This window comes from Idiotropiscis lumnitzeri, chromosome 4 (genome assembly GCF_059441095.1).
Source record: "Idiotropiscis lumnitzeri isolate Australia: NSW breed Sydney's pygmy pipehorse chromosome 4, RoL_Ilum_1.0, whole genome shotgun sequence".
NCBI classification, from domain to species: Eukaryota; Metazoa; Chordata; class Actinopteri; order Syngnathiformes; family Syngnathidae; genus Idiotropiscis; species Idiotropiscis lumnitzeri.
The window spans coordinates 12,162,112-12,180,115 of NC_142394.1; the positions used below are offsets into that span (position 1 = coordinate 12,162,112).

Here is an 18,004-nt window from a genome sequence, read left to right on the forward strand (position 1 = left end):
TCTGTTGGAAAGAAAAAAAAAGTCAGGAAAAGCTGACTAGAACATCTGAAATTTATTTTTTTGTTAATCACAGGCAAGTGGTTGCAAGTGTGTGCTGGCTCCCTTTTAACATGTGTTTGAATCGCATTGGTTAATTCTGACCCCAGGCGGTTATAAGACGGCGTGCAAACGTATGCAACCATATTATTTCTCTTGAAAATATGCAATTGAGTCCTACAAGTTATAGGTTGCATTAAGGATGGAAATTGTGTTGTAGTAAATGATTGTTCTATTTTTTAACATCACAAAAACTGCTATTTGAACGGGAATTTGTCGTCTTTCTATAACCAGTGTTTAATGCAATACGGTCAACGTATAATTTATAAATAAATAAACTAAAAATAAAGTACACACACAAATTTGTTGTCGCTTCACTACGTAGTCATGAAGACACTACTATAAAAATGAACAAAAATGTTTTATAGTGTTTGAATAGACTGATTTTCATTGATATTGATTGATTGATGCATTGATACTGTATCGTGATAAATACTGATATGTGACGCTGCAATATCAATATGTTGTCCCATCTCTGAAAGAGCAAGAGGAGTACATCCCAATGTTGAATACTTTAACATAAAAATGAGGTTAAAAATTACAAAAACAAGACGTGACGTCCAACACGTTGCACAGCTGCATGGAGGGCGTAGATTGATTCTGAAGAACACAAATAGAGTCCAAGAACTCACACACACACACACACGCATACACACACTATGCATAGCACACACCCTTGTTGAGCCAGTCGGGATACGCTGTCAGTTAACACAATAGCAGCACACACCACACAGCTGAACATTGCATATTTATACACGCTCATTGGTCAAAAGCAATTAACCAGTACATCATTCGAGAGAGTGCAATCCAACGCCTGTTAATCAAGGTCAGACAGCACACAGCTGCCTTTGTTCCACTAAAATCTTCATTGCACTTTGTATTTATTGTCAATTTGGAGCTTAGGCACTGTCAGCAAGTAGGTTGTAGGTTTGAAATGTTGCTCGGGACCACTCTATATGAAGTTGTTCTCCCTTTGCTCACCTGGGTTGTCTTCAGGTACTCTGACTTCCTCCCAAAAGTCCAAACTAATGAAAATATCTGCGCAAATGGATGTCTGAGAGGAGTAGACTCACAAAATGACAATCAAGTATAAATGTCAAAGGTTTTCCTTTTGAAACGTTTCACGAAGAAATGGCAGCAATGTCAATCTAAGCAATTCTGGTTCACAGGCAGCTGCAAAAACATCTTTAAACTCTGTAATATGAATGCCACACCAGCAGTTGGAAATATATGTAATATAGAAACAATTTTCACCCATGTGCATACTCAGGTTTTTTCCAAAGGCATATTTTATATCCCCCTTGCCAAAGGAATGGAACTTTACTTGACAAGGTCTTAATATAATCATAATTTCTTATTTTTGTTGTGTTGCCGATTTGTAGAATGTAATTTTGAACATGTACACATACACACACAAAAACATCTTCTGCTTTAGCAGATGACTGTTTTAGTTGTTTGACTGGAGATATGCATTAATGCATCAGCTACATAAATAGAATGACATCATAGCAGAATGTATACAGTGGATTTTAAAAAGTCTACACACCCCTCATCAAGTGCCAGGATCTGAGAAAAAAAAAACAATTGAATGCAAAAAATGGCAACGTTTTCTTTTTTTTTTGGGGGGGGGCAGTAAAAATAAACAGCAGAGGTAATGTTTTTGCACAAATGTGCACACCCTCTTAAAATTGGGGATTTGGCTGTATTCAGAATGAACCCATCACATTTCTACTCACATTAAGTAGGAGTCAGCGCACACCTGCCACCATTTAAAGTGCCTCTGAATAATCCCAAATAAATTTCAGTTGTTCTAATAGGCTTTTCCTGACATTTGTTTTGCTTTCCAGCAGAGGCTTTAAGCGTGAATGATTTATCTTGGTCTCATTTCATTTTTTCAGACCACAAAAACCTGACATTTGAACGGGCATGTGTCGACTTGTTATATCCACTGTTACTTGATGAATTCAACAAAACTCTACTCTAAACCACTACCCGAATAAAAACATGAAATGTGTGACAGTTTGGATATTTTCGAACCCTTTACAATGAAAACGCTGAACACTGAACAAACTGAACCTTTCCGCTTGGAAATGATCCATTTTCAAACGTTTTCATTTTCAGGCTCCAAAAACAACATTCCAAACAACGTTTTTATCCATTATCACCTAAAATCAGGATGTGAAAATAAATGCCCATTCTATGATTGTCCTTTGGGCCAAAGCAGTGCATAACCTGCATGGAGTAGAGCTAAATCAGTTGGAATAGGCTTTTGCTTCTCTGTGACCCGGAACAGGACAAAAAATGGATGTTTGGATATTTCCTGTTTTCCAATTATATGTACTGTATTGCTCAGCCCCAATTTGGCCATGAATAATTCAACGGCAACTAAGTCCTAATTTACTGAAAAATCCAAGGTGGATTATTATTTTGATATTGCTCCATAATGCTGACTTCTCCATTTTTAATTTCAGATCAGGTCTGTGTCGTAAAGTTTGCGTCTCTAATGTTTCAGCAGATGTTTTGTTTTAACAAAGATTTTGGCAACCATCAGCCACATCACAACCATAAATCTGATCGTTTTAAAAGTATTACTCGAGCTCTAATGAAAGAGAACCTGACTGAAAGACATTGTTGTGATGGCAGGTGTAACCTGTAACCTGATGAATGAGAACTATTGGGAATTATTCACTCTACAAAACCAGCGCTTGACATGTAAAAGATAGATAGCATGAACAATCGCCCAAGAATCAAATCATTCAACTAGAAACCGTCAAATCAAAGTTACTTTGGAGCCTGGAGTTGTGCTATGTATAGTGACAACAGCTGTAATGGATTCATGGACAGAGCAGAGAGCAAACGGTATTAATCAGATTCATCTTGCTACAGCAGAGAAGAGCTAGCTAAACACCACCAACATAGCAGCTAATAAAAACAATGTTTTGCCTTTCTCTTTATGTCAACCACACCTCTCTATCGCACAAGCGTCTCTCTGTTGATTATTGTAACTTCTGCTTTCAGCTTTTAGCGGTAAGTGTACGTGCAAACAAGTGGCAAACATGTTCTCATTTCAAAGCACACCACATTGTAGTCATTCCTCCACTTGGCTTTGGGGCCCCAATTTTCAAAGGGCCGTTATAAGTGTCTCATACATTTACACATTGGCAAACGGTTTAAATCAGGCCTGTATTTAACAGAGCAGCAATATCAATCCCAGAAAACAACATTGGGCTAACATCTGAACATCTGATGTTGAGATGTTGGCCCAAAATCTATAAGAGTCTGCAGGTATTAATCAAAGCCTCAACGCAGGCTTTCCTCCTCATCAAAACACGTACAGACCGTATATTATAGGCTAGGCTAATTGGGCCAAATCCTCTGCAGTCATTCCAGATGATGGATGATGATCATCAAATTGTCTTGATAAACTACAGCTTATCCAAACTTGACTCACGCTTTACTCATCTTAGAGAGTCAACAGCCAGCTTGGACCCTAAAGTCCAGCACACCTCACTCCTTCACCGTCACGACCTTGGGGTCAAGCCAGAATGCCCTCATATAATGAGAGTGGCGTTTGGGGAAACGCTTGACTGTGATAAAGAAAGGGACCGCACACACAATGCGGGCGAGCCCTTTGTCTGGGTGCTAACGGTATTGACGAGCGCTGATCGATGTTAATTGCGAGACAGAATGGCCATATTGACCAGGCTCCCTGGATAAAGAAGCCTGCAGGCCCGCTGAAAAGACATACACATACAGACAGAGTAGTTTTGCAGTTACCGAGTTCCCAATACTCTCTCTCTCCCTCACTCTCGCTCTCACATTTACTTTAATGAGACCAGAGAGCCCAACAAAGGGATACTGTCCATCAATACCAAGTCTATTGAACACAACGGATGGCAAAAATGTGTGTTCTTATCAATGTGTAATTTTTTTGCACTTATCAATATGTGATTGTGTGTGTTTGATGAGGGCGTGTGTGTGTGAGGGTTCTGGGGGGTCAAAAAGGATGGCAAATGACAATTGGAGCTCCATTGATGTTATAGTGTGTGTGAATATATGTTGGTGTGTGCGTGTGTCTTAACCAAAGATCAATAGGCAGTAGCTGCAGAGGAAAAGACATGAACAATCAATAATCAGGCTGCAAACAGAGGCAGACACAGAGAGAGCAGATAAAATGGTGGGGCAGATTAAAGGGACAGATAGTGAGGCGTGATAATAAAAGAGAGTGAGCGATGTGACAGAGGAGGAAACAGATAAAGGAAACACAGCATTAGCTTCCGATCCGTCTTTTCTCTCAACTTTAGACTACGTTTTGGGAGCAGGTGTGGAAAGTCGAAAGTTCTTCATGTCCAATGGCAATATCTAGCAAATAAGCAGCATTTCACTAATGCTTTAAAAATGAAGGGAGTGGTGAAATTTAATTCAGACCATCTTTTTGTCAAGTTCTACGATGTGCAATGTGCATCTGAAGAGAATGAGACAGAAGAGCGAAATGAAATCACACACAGACACAACAAGAATTTAAGTAAACGGATCAGTGACATTTGTAACATAAAATCTTATGATGAAATCAGCTAAATTAAACAGCAAGACAAACAAGTGTTCCCAATCTAAGTTTATTGCTTTATTTAGCACATTTTCAGACCATTCCATCAACTATTTTTCAAAAGCCTTCAGTGACACATCTAGAAATGTTAGACAGTTTGCCCTGTACCACTAAATTTTAACTCAATGAACTATATTGTCGTGGAAAGCATAAATTCTGAATGGCACGTCGCGTAACTGCGCCAGGGGCGGGTTAAACCCAGTGTTGGTAATGTCGCCACCGAAAACAGGCCTGTTGATCTGAGAGAAAGATGTAGGAATCTGATGTGGGAGTGACCATACATGGCCAATCAAAGTGTCCCTCGCATTCCCTTCAAATGACCAACGGTCTATGCTTTGTCTGTCCACTTGAATTGGTGCACCGGCATGCCCAGTTTGACAGGGACCAGTCTGCCAAATTGGCCAACACAAACAGCGACCCTTGCGGGAGAATGGAAATCCCAATCTGCCGGCATTTATGACCAACCACAGATGCGTTGTCAAAGAAAATAGATCCCAACATGTTTTTATGGCTACTAATCCGCATGGAACCTTTCCATTGTGATTGGCTGACATAGTTTTTATAACTGGAAAGCTCATCTCTCAACTTTTATGTGCAACGCATGAAATGTAACATAAATTTCTTTATTATTTAGAGGTTGGTGAAAGCTGGACATTGTCGTCATCTTTTTTTCTTTTACAAACTGCTACACCGCTCTGTTTAGCTATTTGTGTCCAGAAACTAATCCAAACAGGGATTTTAAAACAGAAGGTACTCTTTATTACCTTAAGACAGTATCTCACTGAGCAGCGATGTTTGACAAGTGTTTGATTTTTTATTTCTCCTCAGGGTTTGTTCAAGTTGCCAGATGTGCGCCAACAGTTTTAACTGACACAAATAGCTTTTCTTTTCGGTGGGAATTTTTCAACATGCTCAAAATTTCATTGCGCCAAGGAAAACTGTTTGTGAATGTCTTTGCGACCATTTGCGACCTTGAGCAATCGCTGACAAAAAATTTGTGGAAATGCAAGGTCGGTAAGAGTTATCTGTAACAGATACGATGACCTGAACTGAAAAGTAACCCTTGTTGGAAATCACACTTTTAATTTCATCAATCGATTCTAGTTCTTCAATGTCCTAATTATTATTAAGTCTTTTTCTTGAACCCTTCCATCTGGTCTTAACCGTACCAGACGGACTCATACCTTGTCACCGCAATGTGGTTCAAATCCCTCTCCATAACATTTACGCTCATGTCCCTTGCAGCAGTGGTGAGCAGGCGAGAAAGCACCCAAACACAGGTGCTAAGACACGCAGCGAGCCAGTGGTAAGAAAGCAAGCCAGAGGCTTTTCTGTGGAGCATGACTGGAAAGGCATTCAACCACAGCACCCCAGTGCCCGTCCCAGCTGAAGCCTGTCCTCTTGCACAAACGACTGTGCATGTGTGTGTGATTTAAAAGTACAATGATGAAAAGAATAGGCCTTCACTTTGAGCCAAGATAACTGTCCCTAGTGTGTGAGGCTGAACCATGCACTCTCTCTCACTCTAGGCAGTGCATGTGTGTGTGTTTGCACGTGTGTGTGCCTGTGTCATTGAAAGGTATGGCAGTAGTGTTGTGTTGGCTTGGCTGACTGTCTGCGGTTGTGCAGCGGTGAGAGGGAGTTTTTTTCGGGGGAGCGCAGAGCGGGCGTTTCTGCAGAAATCCCTGAGAAATGTTCCTTTTGGATCCTTGTCCTTGCTTACATACCGCCCTCTCGACTGTCTTTCATTGTCCGTTTCATTTCCCCTCTTAAGGTTTCACTTAAAAGTTGAGAAAAGGGGAGTCATAATGCATCACTTGAACGCACGCTGACGGGATTGGGGCGGCGGCGACGGGGGGGTGGGGTGGGGGAGTGTCAACCGGGGGATTGTGGCGTATGCGGGCAATAGGGGCCAAGCAGTTGATTTTAAAACAGATGTTTATTGACTGTTCAGTCCAATTTTCCACTTTGTTTAGGTCAGAAAGAATTGCCGGAGTCTTCATTCACTCATCCAACCAGTCATCCACCATACTTGCATTCATCTCTATAGTCATCAATCCACCCACCCAATTTATGTTTAACCAAGGCCAAACACTCCTAATTTGGGCCATTATCTTCCTAGATTCACACCAAATTCTTCTTCCTCGAGCAACGTTCCAACATTCCACTGTTTTATGGATTATTATTTTCCGTGATCTGATCAAACAACCATCAGTGGAAACAGACAGAGGTCATAAAGTTCTCCTTGTGCTCGTCACCTGTTGAAAGTGACATTTCTTGCGATTGACTAATCTCAGTTTGATCCAGTAACTGTGTAGTGTGAGAGAGAGTGTGAGGGGTGCGAGAGAGTTAGAGAGAGACAGAGAGAGAGAGAGTGAGAGAGACAGAGAGCGAGAGAGAGAGGGGGGGAGAGAGAGAGAGAGAGAGAGGCGAGGAGGGAGGAAGGGAGGATTGATCCGCGTCTGTTAAAATCTTGTTCTGGTTTTCTTAGAGTGAGGTCTGTGCCTGCCGACGTGCCTCTCCTGTGCAGCCCCCTCAACGAGAGCTGTTTATGCAAAGAGTCTGGCGATTTTTAAAAGCGAGAAACATCTGCATAATAGCAGGAAAGTGGAGAAAACCACACAGCTGGGCTCATTTTTGCCTTTCTAAGTGTGAATGAAAGAGCGGAGCAGTAAAAGAAGGAGACGAAGAAGAAGAAGAGCGGAGCAGCAGGTTTTGGACGACGAGTGGATCTGTCAGTGTGATTTTGGGTAAACGTTTGCAGTGTTCAACTTTTTATTCCTCCGCTAACCTGGCGAGCTCGAACCCTCTCTTCTTGCAACGCGGAGCTGTTTTTTGTCTCTCTCGGAGCGGAGAAGCTTTCGTGCTCCCCCCCGCTCTTCATAGGAACAGCTTTAACTTTCTAGGTTTACAAAAATAAATAAAACGATCGGATTGCATTTTCCCCCTTCAAACATTTTGGAGGTGATGTCATCGAGCTGTGTTTTGGCTGGTATTGTGTCGAAGAGGCGCAGGGGAAAGAGCTGTAGCCAGGCGGCAACCAGCCGCTGAGGGCGGCGGGCAAGTCCGGAAAATCAGGTGCAAAGTGCGGCTGTCATTTCCTCTCTGAGTCCGACACCCAGTCACAGCTGCTCTCATCCTCCTAAGTTACCACCTCCCTCGTCTCGTCCCTTAAGCACACTACTCTGAGCTGGATCGCTCCAGGACCTCACCGACATTTGCGTCCGACACTGTGGTGTCACTGACGCGTCAAACCAGCGGAGGCATCGCGGGACAGCCGACATGACCGAAGGCACCTTGCATCACCCTGCGCCCGCAGAGCCCCCATCTCCCACCTGCTGTGCGCGCGAGCATCCTTCTCACGTAGCTAAGAACCCCCAACAGTCGCTGGACCTACTCACCCGGGACTGAAGCTCGTTTGCTGCTGTCATATCGGAGCGAGCCCACCACCCACCGCCTTTCCATTTACGCATCGGACGGTTGGATTACGCATAAAATTACGCACGCGTTGCATCGTTCCACGGCGCTGCTGAGGGTCACCAGTATTTTCGGAGTTTGACAATCTGTAAGTAGAACGCGCGATTTCACCTGTTTCTTCCTTTGTCGGGGGCGCGCATCGTCTTAGGCTCACCATTTTGCGCCCCCCGCCCACTAGCCCCCGGCGTGGACAGCTGTTCGAGGTTGCCCTGCGGTCACAGTGGCCCGGCTACTCCGGCCTCAAACACCACTTTACCCACAGCCGCATATTTATTCTCCACGCTGTGGGAACTGGGCCACGTCATCGCCGATGCCAACTGGAGTGGCCGCTCACGCTTTGACTCTACCTAACATCCACCGGATTTCAACCACAGAGGGAAACTCTCCGGACTGTCGGACTGGTTCAGGCCGAGCGAGGAGACTGACTCTGGGCCAAGTTCCATAGTGGAGGGGGGAAGCGATGTGGTCCCTTCTTTCCACGCTGACCGTCTTGTAAGTCTCCCCTTTTAAATCTCTTTATCTTGCCGTAATCAGATCTCTGTGCTCTGTGCTCAGTCTCCACCTTGTGTTTAAACTACTTTCAAATAAGCTGAGCAACGCATGAAGATGATGGAGGGGTTGCAATGTCAAACGATTACATCACTCCTCATCAGTCCCTGTGGAAAACATGCCAGGAAAGTCCTGTTTTGATTGGCTGACAGTTCGGGGTCACTGGGTCACACTCGGGGCTGTGTTACTCATAAAAGCTGCCATAAACTTCTCCATCACCGTCTACGCTTACTTCAGGGATGGCCGAAACTGGCTCGGGAAAGCTGTTTTCCCATCTCCAAATTTTTTTTCCTGCTGAAAATATTTTCGAGTCCAGTAACAAACTTTATCTAGTGGGATAGAAACATGATAAAGTGCCAAAAGCAAATCTGAGGGAGGATGCATACTCAGGGGGCTGTTGCTTGCCCATTTGAGGTGTGTCTTCTTAAAAGCTGAGAAGGATTTATTTTTCTTTTCTTGCATCGGCTCTACTTCTCCCACACGGCAGCCATCGCCAGATACTTCTCATTCCTTGCACGACCTGGATGGGGTGGGTTTTGACGGTCGCCTCTGCCTAACTTTCTCCTCCCTGCCTGCGTCCCGCTGTCTCTGTTTTACCCACCTAACTGCCTGCATCTGTCTCGTTGACTTGCATGTAACCATTTTTCCACATATGCTTGCAGAGATAAAACTTGAAATTAATAACTGATGAATGACGGCGCCCCTGGCACTATCTGAGGACGGGCAGACCGACTGTTTAGTCTGCTGGTTTTAGTTAAGGTCGACCAAAGCCAATCATCGAGCCATTCATTTCCTTCTTGCCTATCACTTTACCGCAGACATTTATGGATTTATTTCTTCCGCCCAGAAAACGCAGTTTCACCCATTTTATCAAAGTCTGGTATGCAAAGGGGAAAGTCCTTCTAACCGCAGCAACCTGTTGCTCCTCGCTTAAAAGCCACAGGTCCACTTCGAGGCTTTCTTTAACTATTGTTCCACAGTCAGGCCTGTTGCTGCTGATACCACTCACACACCCACTTGCCTCACCACCGCCACAGAGGCCCACAGACTAACATCCAACGTGCTGAGGCCCGCTGATGCAGTGTCGGCCTACCGCTCTAACCACTACTACACACAGCTGAAACCGCCGTTCTGTATGCTGAGTCCCAGTAGGCCGATCACGCTCTCTTCACACTGGTGCTCGCTCGTCCGCGCTGAGGCTCGTTCGTCTGACCACAGTCTTATCCTGGTGCATCTGCGGGGACGCAGGTTTATGATCAGATGGTCAGAGCTTTTGCTTGTTTTGGGAGGGAGCCACTGCGCACCGGGCTTTCCTTTCCCCCCCCCATACCTCCGCTCTGTCTTTGCTTTGCCCGACCTTTTTTTTTTTTTTGCTCCTATTCTGTCCTTTTCTCATCCCTCCCCCACCCGACCGGTGCCCTCTTTCCTCTCGCCTTTGCTCTGTGGCTGGCGTAACACGGAGTGTCTGTGGTTTTTGTGGGAGCGGGGAATCCAGTGTCGAGGCACTTTTCCTGCAGTGTCTTCAACGGCAGTGCGGCCGTGGTGTTTTAACAGCTGAGAGTCCTCACAATGCACAGGGGCTCAGGTTTTTTTGGCGGTGTTGGTAAAATGTGAGGGCCAACACAGCGTTGCCCTGGATGTCTGTGTCTATTAGAATGACTGAAGTGTCAACACGGCAAAGTATGCGCTGTCAGAAAAGGGGATACAATATGTCTGTGTAATTTCTCAGCCATCCAGGTCATGGTAATCTACTAAGGGTGAGCTGAAGGCAACTGGATTTAGAAACCCAGAGCCTTTTGGATTAAGGACGAAACATCTTCAACAACCAAGAAAAATCAAATTTGTCTTGGATTCATTGATGAGGTGTACAGAAGAAGGCATTGCTGTTCCTTTATGGTTTATCCATCCTAATGCACTGCAAAGTGCTAACACATTGACTCTAAGATAAATCTTTGCACTTTCTCCAGTTGCCCAAGTAATATAAAATTTTACTAAATGTTCTTACTATACTAGAGATATTAGAAACCCGCTCTGAATGTTCTCCTGTTTTGATGCCAATGTTAAAATGAGCCGAGTAACGCATAATGTGGCTGTCGGCCTTAGCTGAAGTCACGTTATTTTTCTTAGACCACAAATGGAGTTGAATTTGCTGGTTGTGACCAAATAGTCCATTTCAGATACTTAACAATTGGTTAATCCATGTATAGCACTTAGTATGTGCGAATGGTTGTTTTAAAGTGCAAAACAAATAAACATCAGTTAAGTTAATCTGTTACGCAATTATAATATCCATCACTGGTTTCAAATAGTTGGCCCTTAAGGAGCAACCATTTTTGTGTGTCAAAAAGAGGAGGGGAATGAAGCAAGAGAGTGCGATGAGGTACATTTGCCAGAGTCAGGAGCTGGTAGTGACTTATGTTATGATGTGCATGACTTGTAACCTCTTCCCCTTTCTTTCCCATCATTGATCTTTTTGTCTCCTTCTCACGACAGACCAGACCACACTCTGTGGTCAGACTGTCTCTTCCATTTTTTTTAATTCCTTCTGAGAGATGCAGCCTTTTAAGATCTGCCTCTCCTCCCGCTCACATAACTTCTGATTTTATCTCTTACCTTTTTTGAATTCCCTGCCAGCATCATTCCCTGGTGATCATCTTCTCTCAACCGCTTTGTGGTCAATTCAGCCGGTCTCTCCACCACTATCTCAGAGTCTCATAAATGGAACACATGTCTTTGCTTCGGCCCAGCTGTCAGCTGCCTGCTCCTCCTGTATACACACATCTGTGTGCATGCCCATGACAGTGCGGAGGAGTCACCTCACTAACCCCAAACATAAACCGGGAGGCAGGAAAATGATAGGAGAGAGAGAAAGAGGTGGAGGAAAGATAGGGAGGACAACAAGTCAGAGAGAGAGCGGAGTAGAGATGGAAGAGGCATGCAGAGATGAGGTGGGGAAAGACAAGATGGGTAGAATTGCTTTGAACCCTCCATGCGTTGTTCTGAAAGTCATCAAGTCACTAATGCAGAGCAGCTCAAGGACTACCAGATTTTGCACAGTCCCATTTTAGAGTTTTAAAAAACAAATGATAGTCCCAAGGTTTGTAGTCTAATCTCAGATAAATACAGATGTATTTTAATTGAAAAGGAACCAGCTGTTTCTGTCATCGTCTCAAGTAGTCCAAAGTTGAGTTGCATGGTCTGTAAAAACATAAATAAGCAGTGTGACTACACACATGACTTGTGCATCACCATAATTATTCCTCCAGAAATGATTTTTCCACACATTTGGTAGCTCATGTTCTCACTTATTCATAGCATCTCTAATTGGTACCACAATCCACTTCTGGCCAAAACCACATCACAGCCCAGTGTGCACCTGTAGTCCAGCCCAGCTGTCTACATATCCACAGCAGCCAATTGAACCGACTCATTCCCTCAGATGTCCCAACCAAAGCATATTCTATTTGTCTCGGCATGTTTGCCATTCTGGTCCGGTCCAGTCGGGTCATTTGGAGGCCACATTTTGGCATGGCCCGGTCAGAACCTTAGGCTCGGAAAGAAGTCACTATAAACAGGGCTATGGGTGTTGCCTGTCTGCTGATGCCTGGACATCTGCCTGTCGGTATGTCAAGCTGCTGTGCCAGCCAGCAATGTGAGCAATTGGCCAATAAGCCAAAAGAGCTGTTGAACGCAGGTTACTGTGGGGCAGAAGGGGAATGGGGATGAATGATGGTGTCATGCTTGACTCTCACAGCTGTGAATGTTTTTTTTTTAAACTATTGCTCTGTTTCGAATATTTCCAGATGTATCCAGATGTTGCTGGTGATGTGCAATCCATTACAGGTGAGATGGCAAGGAGGAATTTTTACACTAATAAAGACGAGTTGTATTTTAATGTCGGTACACTTTCTCAAACCTGTCTACGTGTGTGTATTTCCAACAGGTACTCGGTGTGGATGGGGTCAACTTCAGTGTGCATGTGGAGAACCAGACACAGGTGCGAGACACCATGAGTCGACGACATCACCGGGTTTACCAGCTCTACAGTCGTACCAGCGGCAAACATGTCCAAGTGCTGGGACGCCGAATCAGCGCCCGGGGAGAAGATGGAGACAAATATGGTAAGAAGCACACACACAAGTACAAAGCCTCTGTGGTTAAACAAGTGAATGTATGAACTGATGTAGGCGGCAGCTGTGCATGCCTCCCCGGGCTTTGGCACAGGGGCATTGGAGATTGTCTTATAGGAGTACAAAGACCTCATCGACTGGTTGCTGACTCAGTGATTCACAAGTGAGCAAAGGACGGAAAGAGAACGAGCGAATGAAGGTGTCTGTGTGAAATAAAAAGAAAAAGGTGTGAGTTAGAAGAGAAGGCTGGTAGGCAGTGTCAAACCTGATGTTAGAAACTCATCCTCTTCATCGATCTACACATTGATTTCTCATCCTCGCTGTTGTCTCCTCTGGATTTAAAACAGCAGGCTTCCCCTCCCTCCCTTCCTCCTTCCCTTTCCACTTCCATGCTTTAACACTCCCTGTGTCCATCCCCCATTGCATCCTCCTCTCCACCTTGAATGTAATTATGCCTAAACCCATTCTTAAACTACGCCGAATCAATGGGCAGTAGGAAGCCTGGAGTTCATGTTTCCTTAGATGCTCCGTTTGGTGGTGATGGTAGTATTGTATCTCTTGCCATTCACAAACAAGTTACAAACATTTCACCTCGAGCAAACATTATCTATGGAAAATGTTTCAGAAAGCATTCCAAAGACTTAAAGATATCGGGTATTGTGTCTGATGCATGCACAGCGATGCAAGACAGCTTAAAACATATGCGAGGAGAGTTGGGGGGGAAGAGAATGGAAGAGGGCAAGAGGGAAGGAGGTATTGATTTCGCTTGACCCCTTTGTTGACTAAGGTCATGTAGGAACCATTTTAGGGATATATTTTTAACCAGCCTCAAGCTTTCTTTCAAGATGGGAAGTGATATTGCCCGCAAGGATGAATGTACTGTATGCTGTACTGTATGTGCACAAATAGATAACCCAGTCAAAGCCTTCTCTTGCTCTTCATGATCAAAAGCGCCAGTTTGTTTCTACGAGAATTGCCTTGTCTTAAAACCATCTGTTCGTCTAGAGGCATAGAAGACATGGAAGGTTCCATTGATAACATGAAAAATGTTTGGGCTGTTCGATTCAGTTACACTTATATCTCAGCACCCCAAACAAAAGGATCCAATATGTGTTACAGTGTTGTTTCTGTACTTAAAACAACCTTTGACAATGTTAGCGTACCAAATCGAACCAAACCGAACTAATGCTTTATGGAAAAAAGGTTAAGTGGCACTGTCTTTCTCTGAAACAATTTTGAATCCACTTCATCCATGTTTTTAAGGCACATTTTCTGTTGATTTTTTCCCATGATGGCCACTTATAAATTTCCTTGTGGGTCAATCAAATGGCTGCATTATTTGCATAACCATCAACTAAGCCTCAGTACAGCTCACTTATTTTTAGTCGGGCTTTTGATAATGGAAGTGCAGAAAAAAATGGGTACCACCTTGCACTTGCACCTCCTTTTTGCACTACACTGCTTGATGGAAAAGACTAAAGTGGTAGTGGGTCTTGGTGGAATGGTTCTTTTGCCTGACTCGAGTACAGGCAAAGTGGACAAAGTAAATTTCTATTAATGTCAATGTGAATGGTTGTCAGTCTCTATATGAGGTGTATCAGAGAAAGTTCGAGGACTGCAGTTATAAAAGATAGCTAAAATCCAAACAAGTTTTCCCATTCACAGTAATTCCGTTAGAGTCAAACGCAATTTGATGCAGTCCATGTCTTCAATAGGGATCACATTGTTGACCTTATTTAGATTTGGAAAAAGCAGGTGAGAAATCACACAGAGCCCGGTGAGGTTAGTAAGGAGTTTGCTCCTGCATAGCAATTATTCTTGTTGACCAGGAAGCGTCAAATTCTAAGTGTATTGTGAAGGCGCTTCACTAGCTTCTTCTCGCACACTGAATGAGGCGAACTGCACAGGATGTCTTGGAGATATGTGCTGGTTGATTGTCTGGCCCACAGTGAAGAGGAAAATTTCTAGTTTGGGTTTTTAAAATCTATATTTTTTTGACCCAAGTCCTGGAACATTTCTGACACTCACTGTCATTGACTGCCGACTAGTCCATTATGTAGTCAGCCATTTGGAAGTAGCTGTGTGGATGGAAGTGCGTCTGTTTTTAATATGATTTCACACATGGAATCAAATGTCAGATAGAGATTCTGTTGACACCCACACATTGCCATTGTTGTCACTGGATCTAACGTCTGTCTGTCCCTCTGTCTGTCCCTTCACAAGCCCAGCTCGTAGTGGAGGCAGACACCTTTGGTAGCCAGGTGAGAATCCGGGGCAAAGAAACCAACTTCTACCTGTGCATGAACCGCCGGGGCAAGCTGGTAGGAAAGGTAAGAATGAACTTCATTTACATCAACAAATCCAGAGATGGGCGCTTCACCCTATTTTGCCGGTCCATCCTCCGTCCTGCGTCCTACGTCCGCGTCCTAGTATTTCACACATCGCTCTCTCTTTCTGTCTCTGCATCTCTCTCTCTCTTTCCCTGCTTGCTCTCTCTCTTTCTGTCTCTCTCTCTCTCTCTCTCTCTCTCTGACAATTGAACTCTTAAAGGGGCAGTTCACACAACAGCATTACAATATTTTACTCTGCTCTGAGTTTAAATATTTGAATTCTAGAATACAGTACTTAACCCGGTAACGATTAAAGGGACGGACAAAAACCCACTTCCACCCTTGCTTAGTCCGTCCTTTTGTAAAAACTTCTAGTCGCCTGTCCCAAAAATTCGGCGTCCATCCTGGACGGACGGACGGATGTCAGGGACGAAATGCCTATCTCTGAAAATGTCCAATACAAAATGATTGTGATGCACTGTCCTGACCAGCCTCTCTTTGTTCCCCTTTTCTGCACATGTGGGTGCCTGTGCTTCCTCTTCCTCAGAAGGCCAGTAACAGAAGTGCCGACTGTGTTTTTGTGGAAAAGGTTCTGGAAAACCACTACACAGCTCTCATGTCCGCACGCTACACGGGCTGGTATGTGGGCTTCACAAAAAGAGGGCGCCCTCGCCGCGGCCCCCACACGCTCCCCAACCAGCAGGATGTACACTTCATGAAGCGTTTCCCGCCTGGGGAGCAACCTGACCTCACCACACCATTTCGCTTCACCACCATCAGCAAGAGAGGCAAAAGGGTGCGTGCTACTGGACCCCGCTAATGGCGGCTAATGCCCAAACTCAAGTTGCCTGAAAGCCCGAGCCTGCCAACGGCTGAACCAGCCAACCAAAAACCATTCGCATTCCACTGAACAACTCGCTTTGTTGAGACAAACATTGACCAGAAGTCTTGATGAATCATTCATGGGGTTTATCTTTACACCAACCTTCTTGCCACTACAGCCCCATAGTTGTAGATCATTCCTTTTTTCCCCTTTCTGGGACCAACTGGACCCTTGGTGGTCCATCACTGGAAGCGATATGGACCTGGTCTGCTTCCCTTCACAGACCAGAACTATTGACAGAATACCTGAAGGGCAGCCAAAAGAGTCCAAGGCTCACAGATCCACAAAGGCCTTCATTCCACAACCACAAAAAAACACATGGCCTTTTTACATCTCCTGCTGTGGACCAGCTGGACAATATCTAGAATGGAATTACAACTGGCCCATACAGAGAGAGGACAAGGGTGAAAGGGGGTGAGTAGGTGCTCAGGCTTAAGGGAAAAGACTGCAATGTGGACAAAGGGATGGAATGATCGGCACAGATCAAGGACCAATAATGGACTCTTGATTTGTGACACACTTATTCCTCTCAGCGATAGATTGGTGAGAACCTGTGAAAGTAATTGACGGATGAATGGGGGGGCAGACTCACTTCATACATGCATGTCTGTAAAAGGAGAAAAAATAGAAATTAACGTGTGTTTTGCGTGTGTTTGTGCAAGTGCATCAACAAGCATGAGGGAAGCAAGATCACAAGGGACTCTGGAGACTCTGACATGGAGCAACTGGAATGTATAGAACTAATGTACCAAAAACAACCATACCAATAACACAAGACCAAATCAATGAGCAACCAAAGACAACTGAGGGCCTTCTTCAGGACTCCTCCCTTTTAACATGACTGCAGAGGACAAGCACCCTCAGTTTAGAGGTGCAGAGGGGCAATGATGAGCCCAGAGGGGGAACACACGAGGGAAGGTGCCTTCTCTATAAGCATTACTATAGAAACGACCCCCAGGGGATGATGCTCCTGTGCGATGCCGTGGATACAGAATGCTGCTACCAGGACATTCAATAGAACAAACCAAAGTCTCGTGCATACGCCCAAGAGAACAAAATATTAAAGGGAACAATTTATTGAAAGCTATATATATTATATATATAAAGAAAACAGAAACACTAAATAAGCAATCTTACTATGATGGTTAGCATAATTATTATGATAAAATTATTTCATTTATTTATTTCAGCTATGTGTGCAGCAGTCTTTCTTGACTCAGTAAACCTTACCGAACCATTCCATGTGTCTCTGAACTGATTTGTCCTCACATGACACGTACACACAACAAAAGGCAATTTCAGCGAATATATTGCGGATTTTTCAATATTAAGAATCCCACATGAAGACAACCAAAAACCAGCAACACAATGTTGAAAGGAACAAAATGTGTGCAGGGGGTGTGGCCTCAATAACTCTGCAGTAATTAGTGCGCTGTTTCCATGGGACTAAGAGATGCAATGTGTAGACATTCCAATGAATTTACATGAAATTTGTGTTGAAGGGCCAAACTGAAAAGAAAGAAATATAGGAGCATATTACGAAAATAAAGTCAAAGTATTATGAGGAAAAGTTTCCCCAAAAACACATTTCTGCTTACTAGTAGGACAACTTGGGCATTGTTTACTCATTGACTTTTGCGACTAGTCTAGTACTACTCGTGAAGCACTCGCTGTTCATAAGTAGAATTTTACAATGTCACAAGTAGTGCTTGTGCATTTTAATCCCTGAATGATTAGTTGTGTTACTATGACAGAGTTGTCCTACTAGTGAGAACAAAGAGCGTACTAGTACATGGATTTTGAACTGCTGGAATTTAGTAACTGTTTGTTAAGCTTTTAAAATAAATTGTTGAGGACCACAATGGAAATAAGCCCTGGGGCATTATTTTGTTTTTATCCTCGGTGATATCTGACAGAGTGACGGGATGTTTTA

General features: G+C 44.0%; 1 protein-coding gene across 1 annotated transcript; it reads left to right on the forward strand.

Moving 5' to 3' along the window:
- Positions 1-7,166: 7,166 nt before the first annotated feature.
- fgf18a (fibroblast growth factor 18a) lies at positions 7,167-17,267 on the forward strand. Its single transcript, XM_088293516.1, has 5 exons — positions 7,167-8,671; positions 12,532-12,571; positions 12,672-12,849; positions 15,082-15,188; positions 15,736-17,267. Exons 1-5 carry the CDS (start codon positions 8,640-8,642, stop codon positions 16,006-16,008), a joined length of 630 nt encoding a protein of 209 aa, XP_088149642.1. The 5' UTR covers positions 7,167-8,639; the 3' UTR covers positions 16,009-17,267.
- The last annotated feature ends 737 nt before the right edge of the window (positions 17,268-18,004 follow it).

What these genes read in the sequence shown, in the direction of transcription:
- fgf18a (XM_088293516.1), top strand. Translation starts at nt 8,640, where the DNA reads ATGTGGTCCCTTCTTTCCACGCTGACCGTCTT. An exon ending in TGATGTGCAATCCATTACAG is followed by an intron (nt 12,572 to 12,671) that starts GTGAGATGGCAA and finishes TATTTCCAACAG; the next exon opens with GTACTCGGTGTGGATGGGGT. An exon ending in AGAAGATGGAGACAAATATG is followed by an intron (nt 12,850 to 15,081) that starts GTAAGAAGCACA and finishes TCCCTTCACAAG; the next exon opens with CCCAGCTCGTAGTGGAGGCA.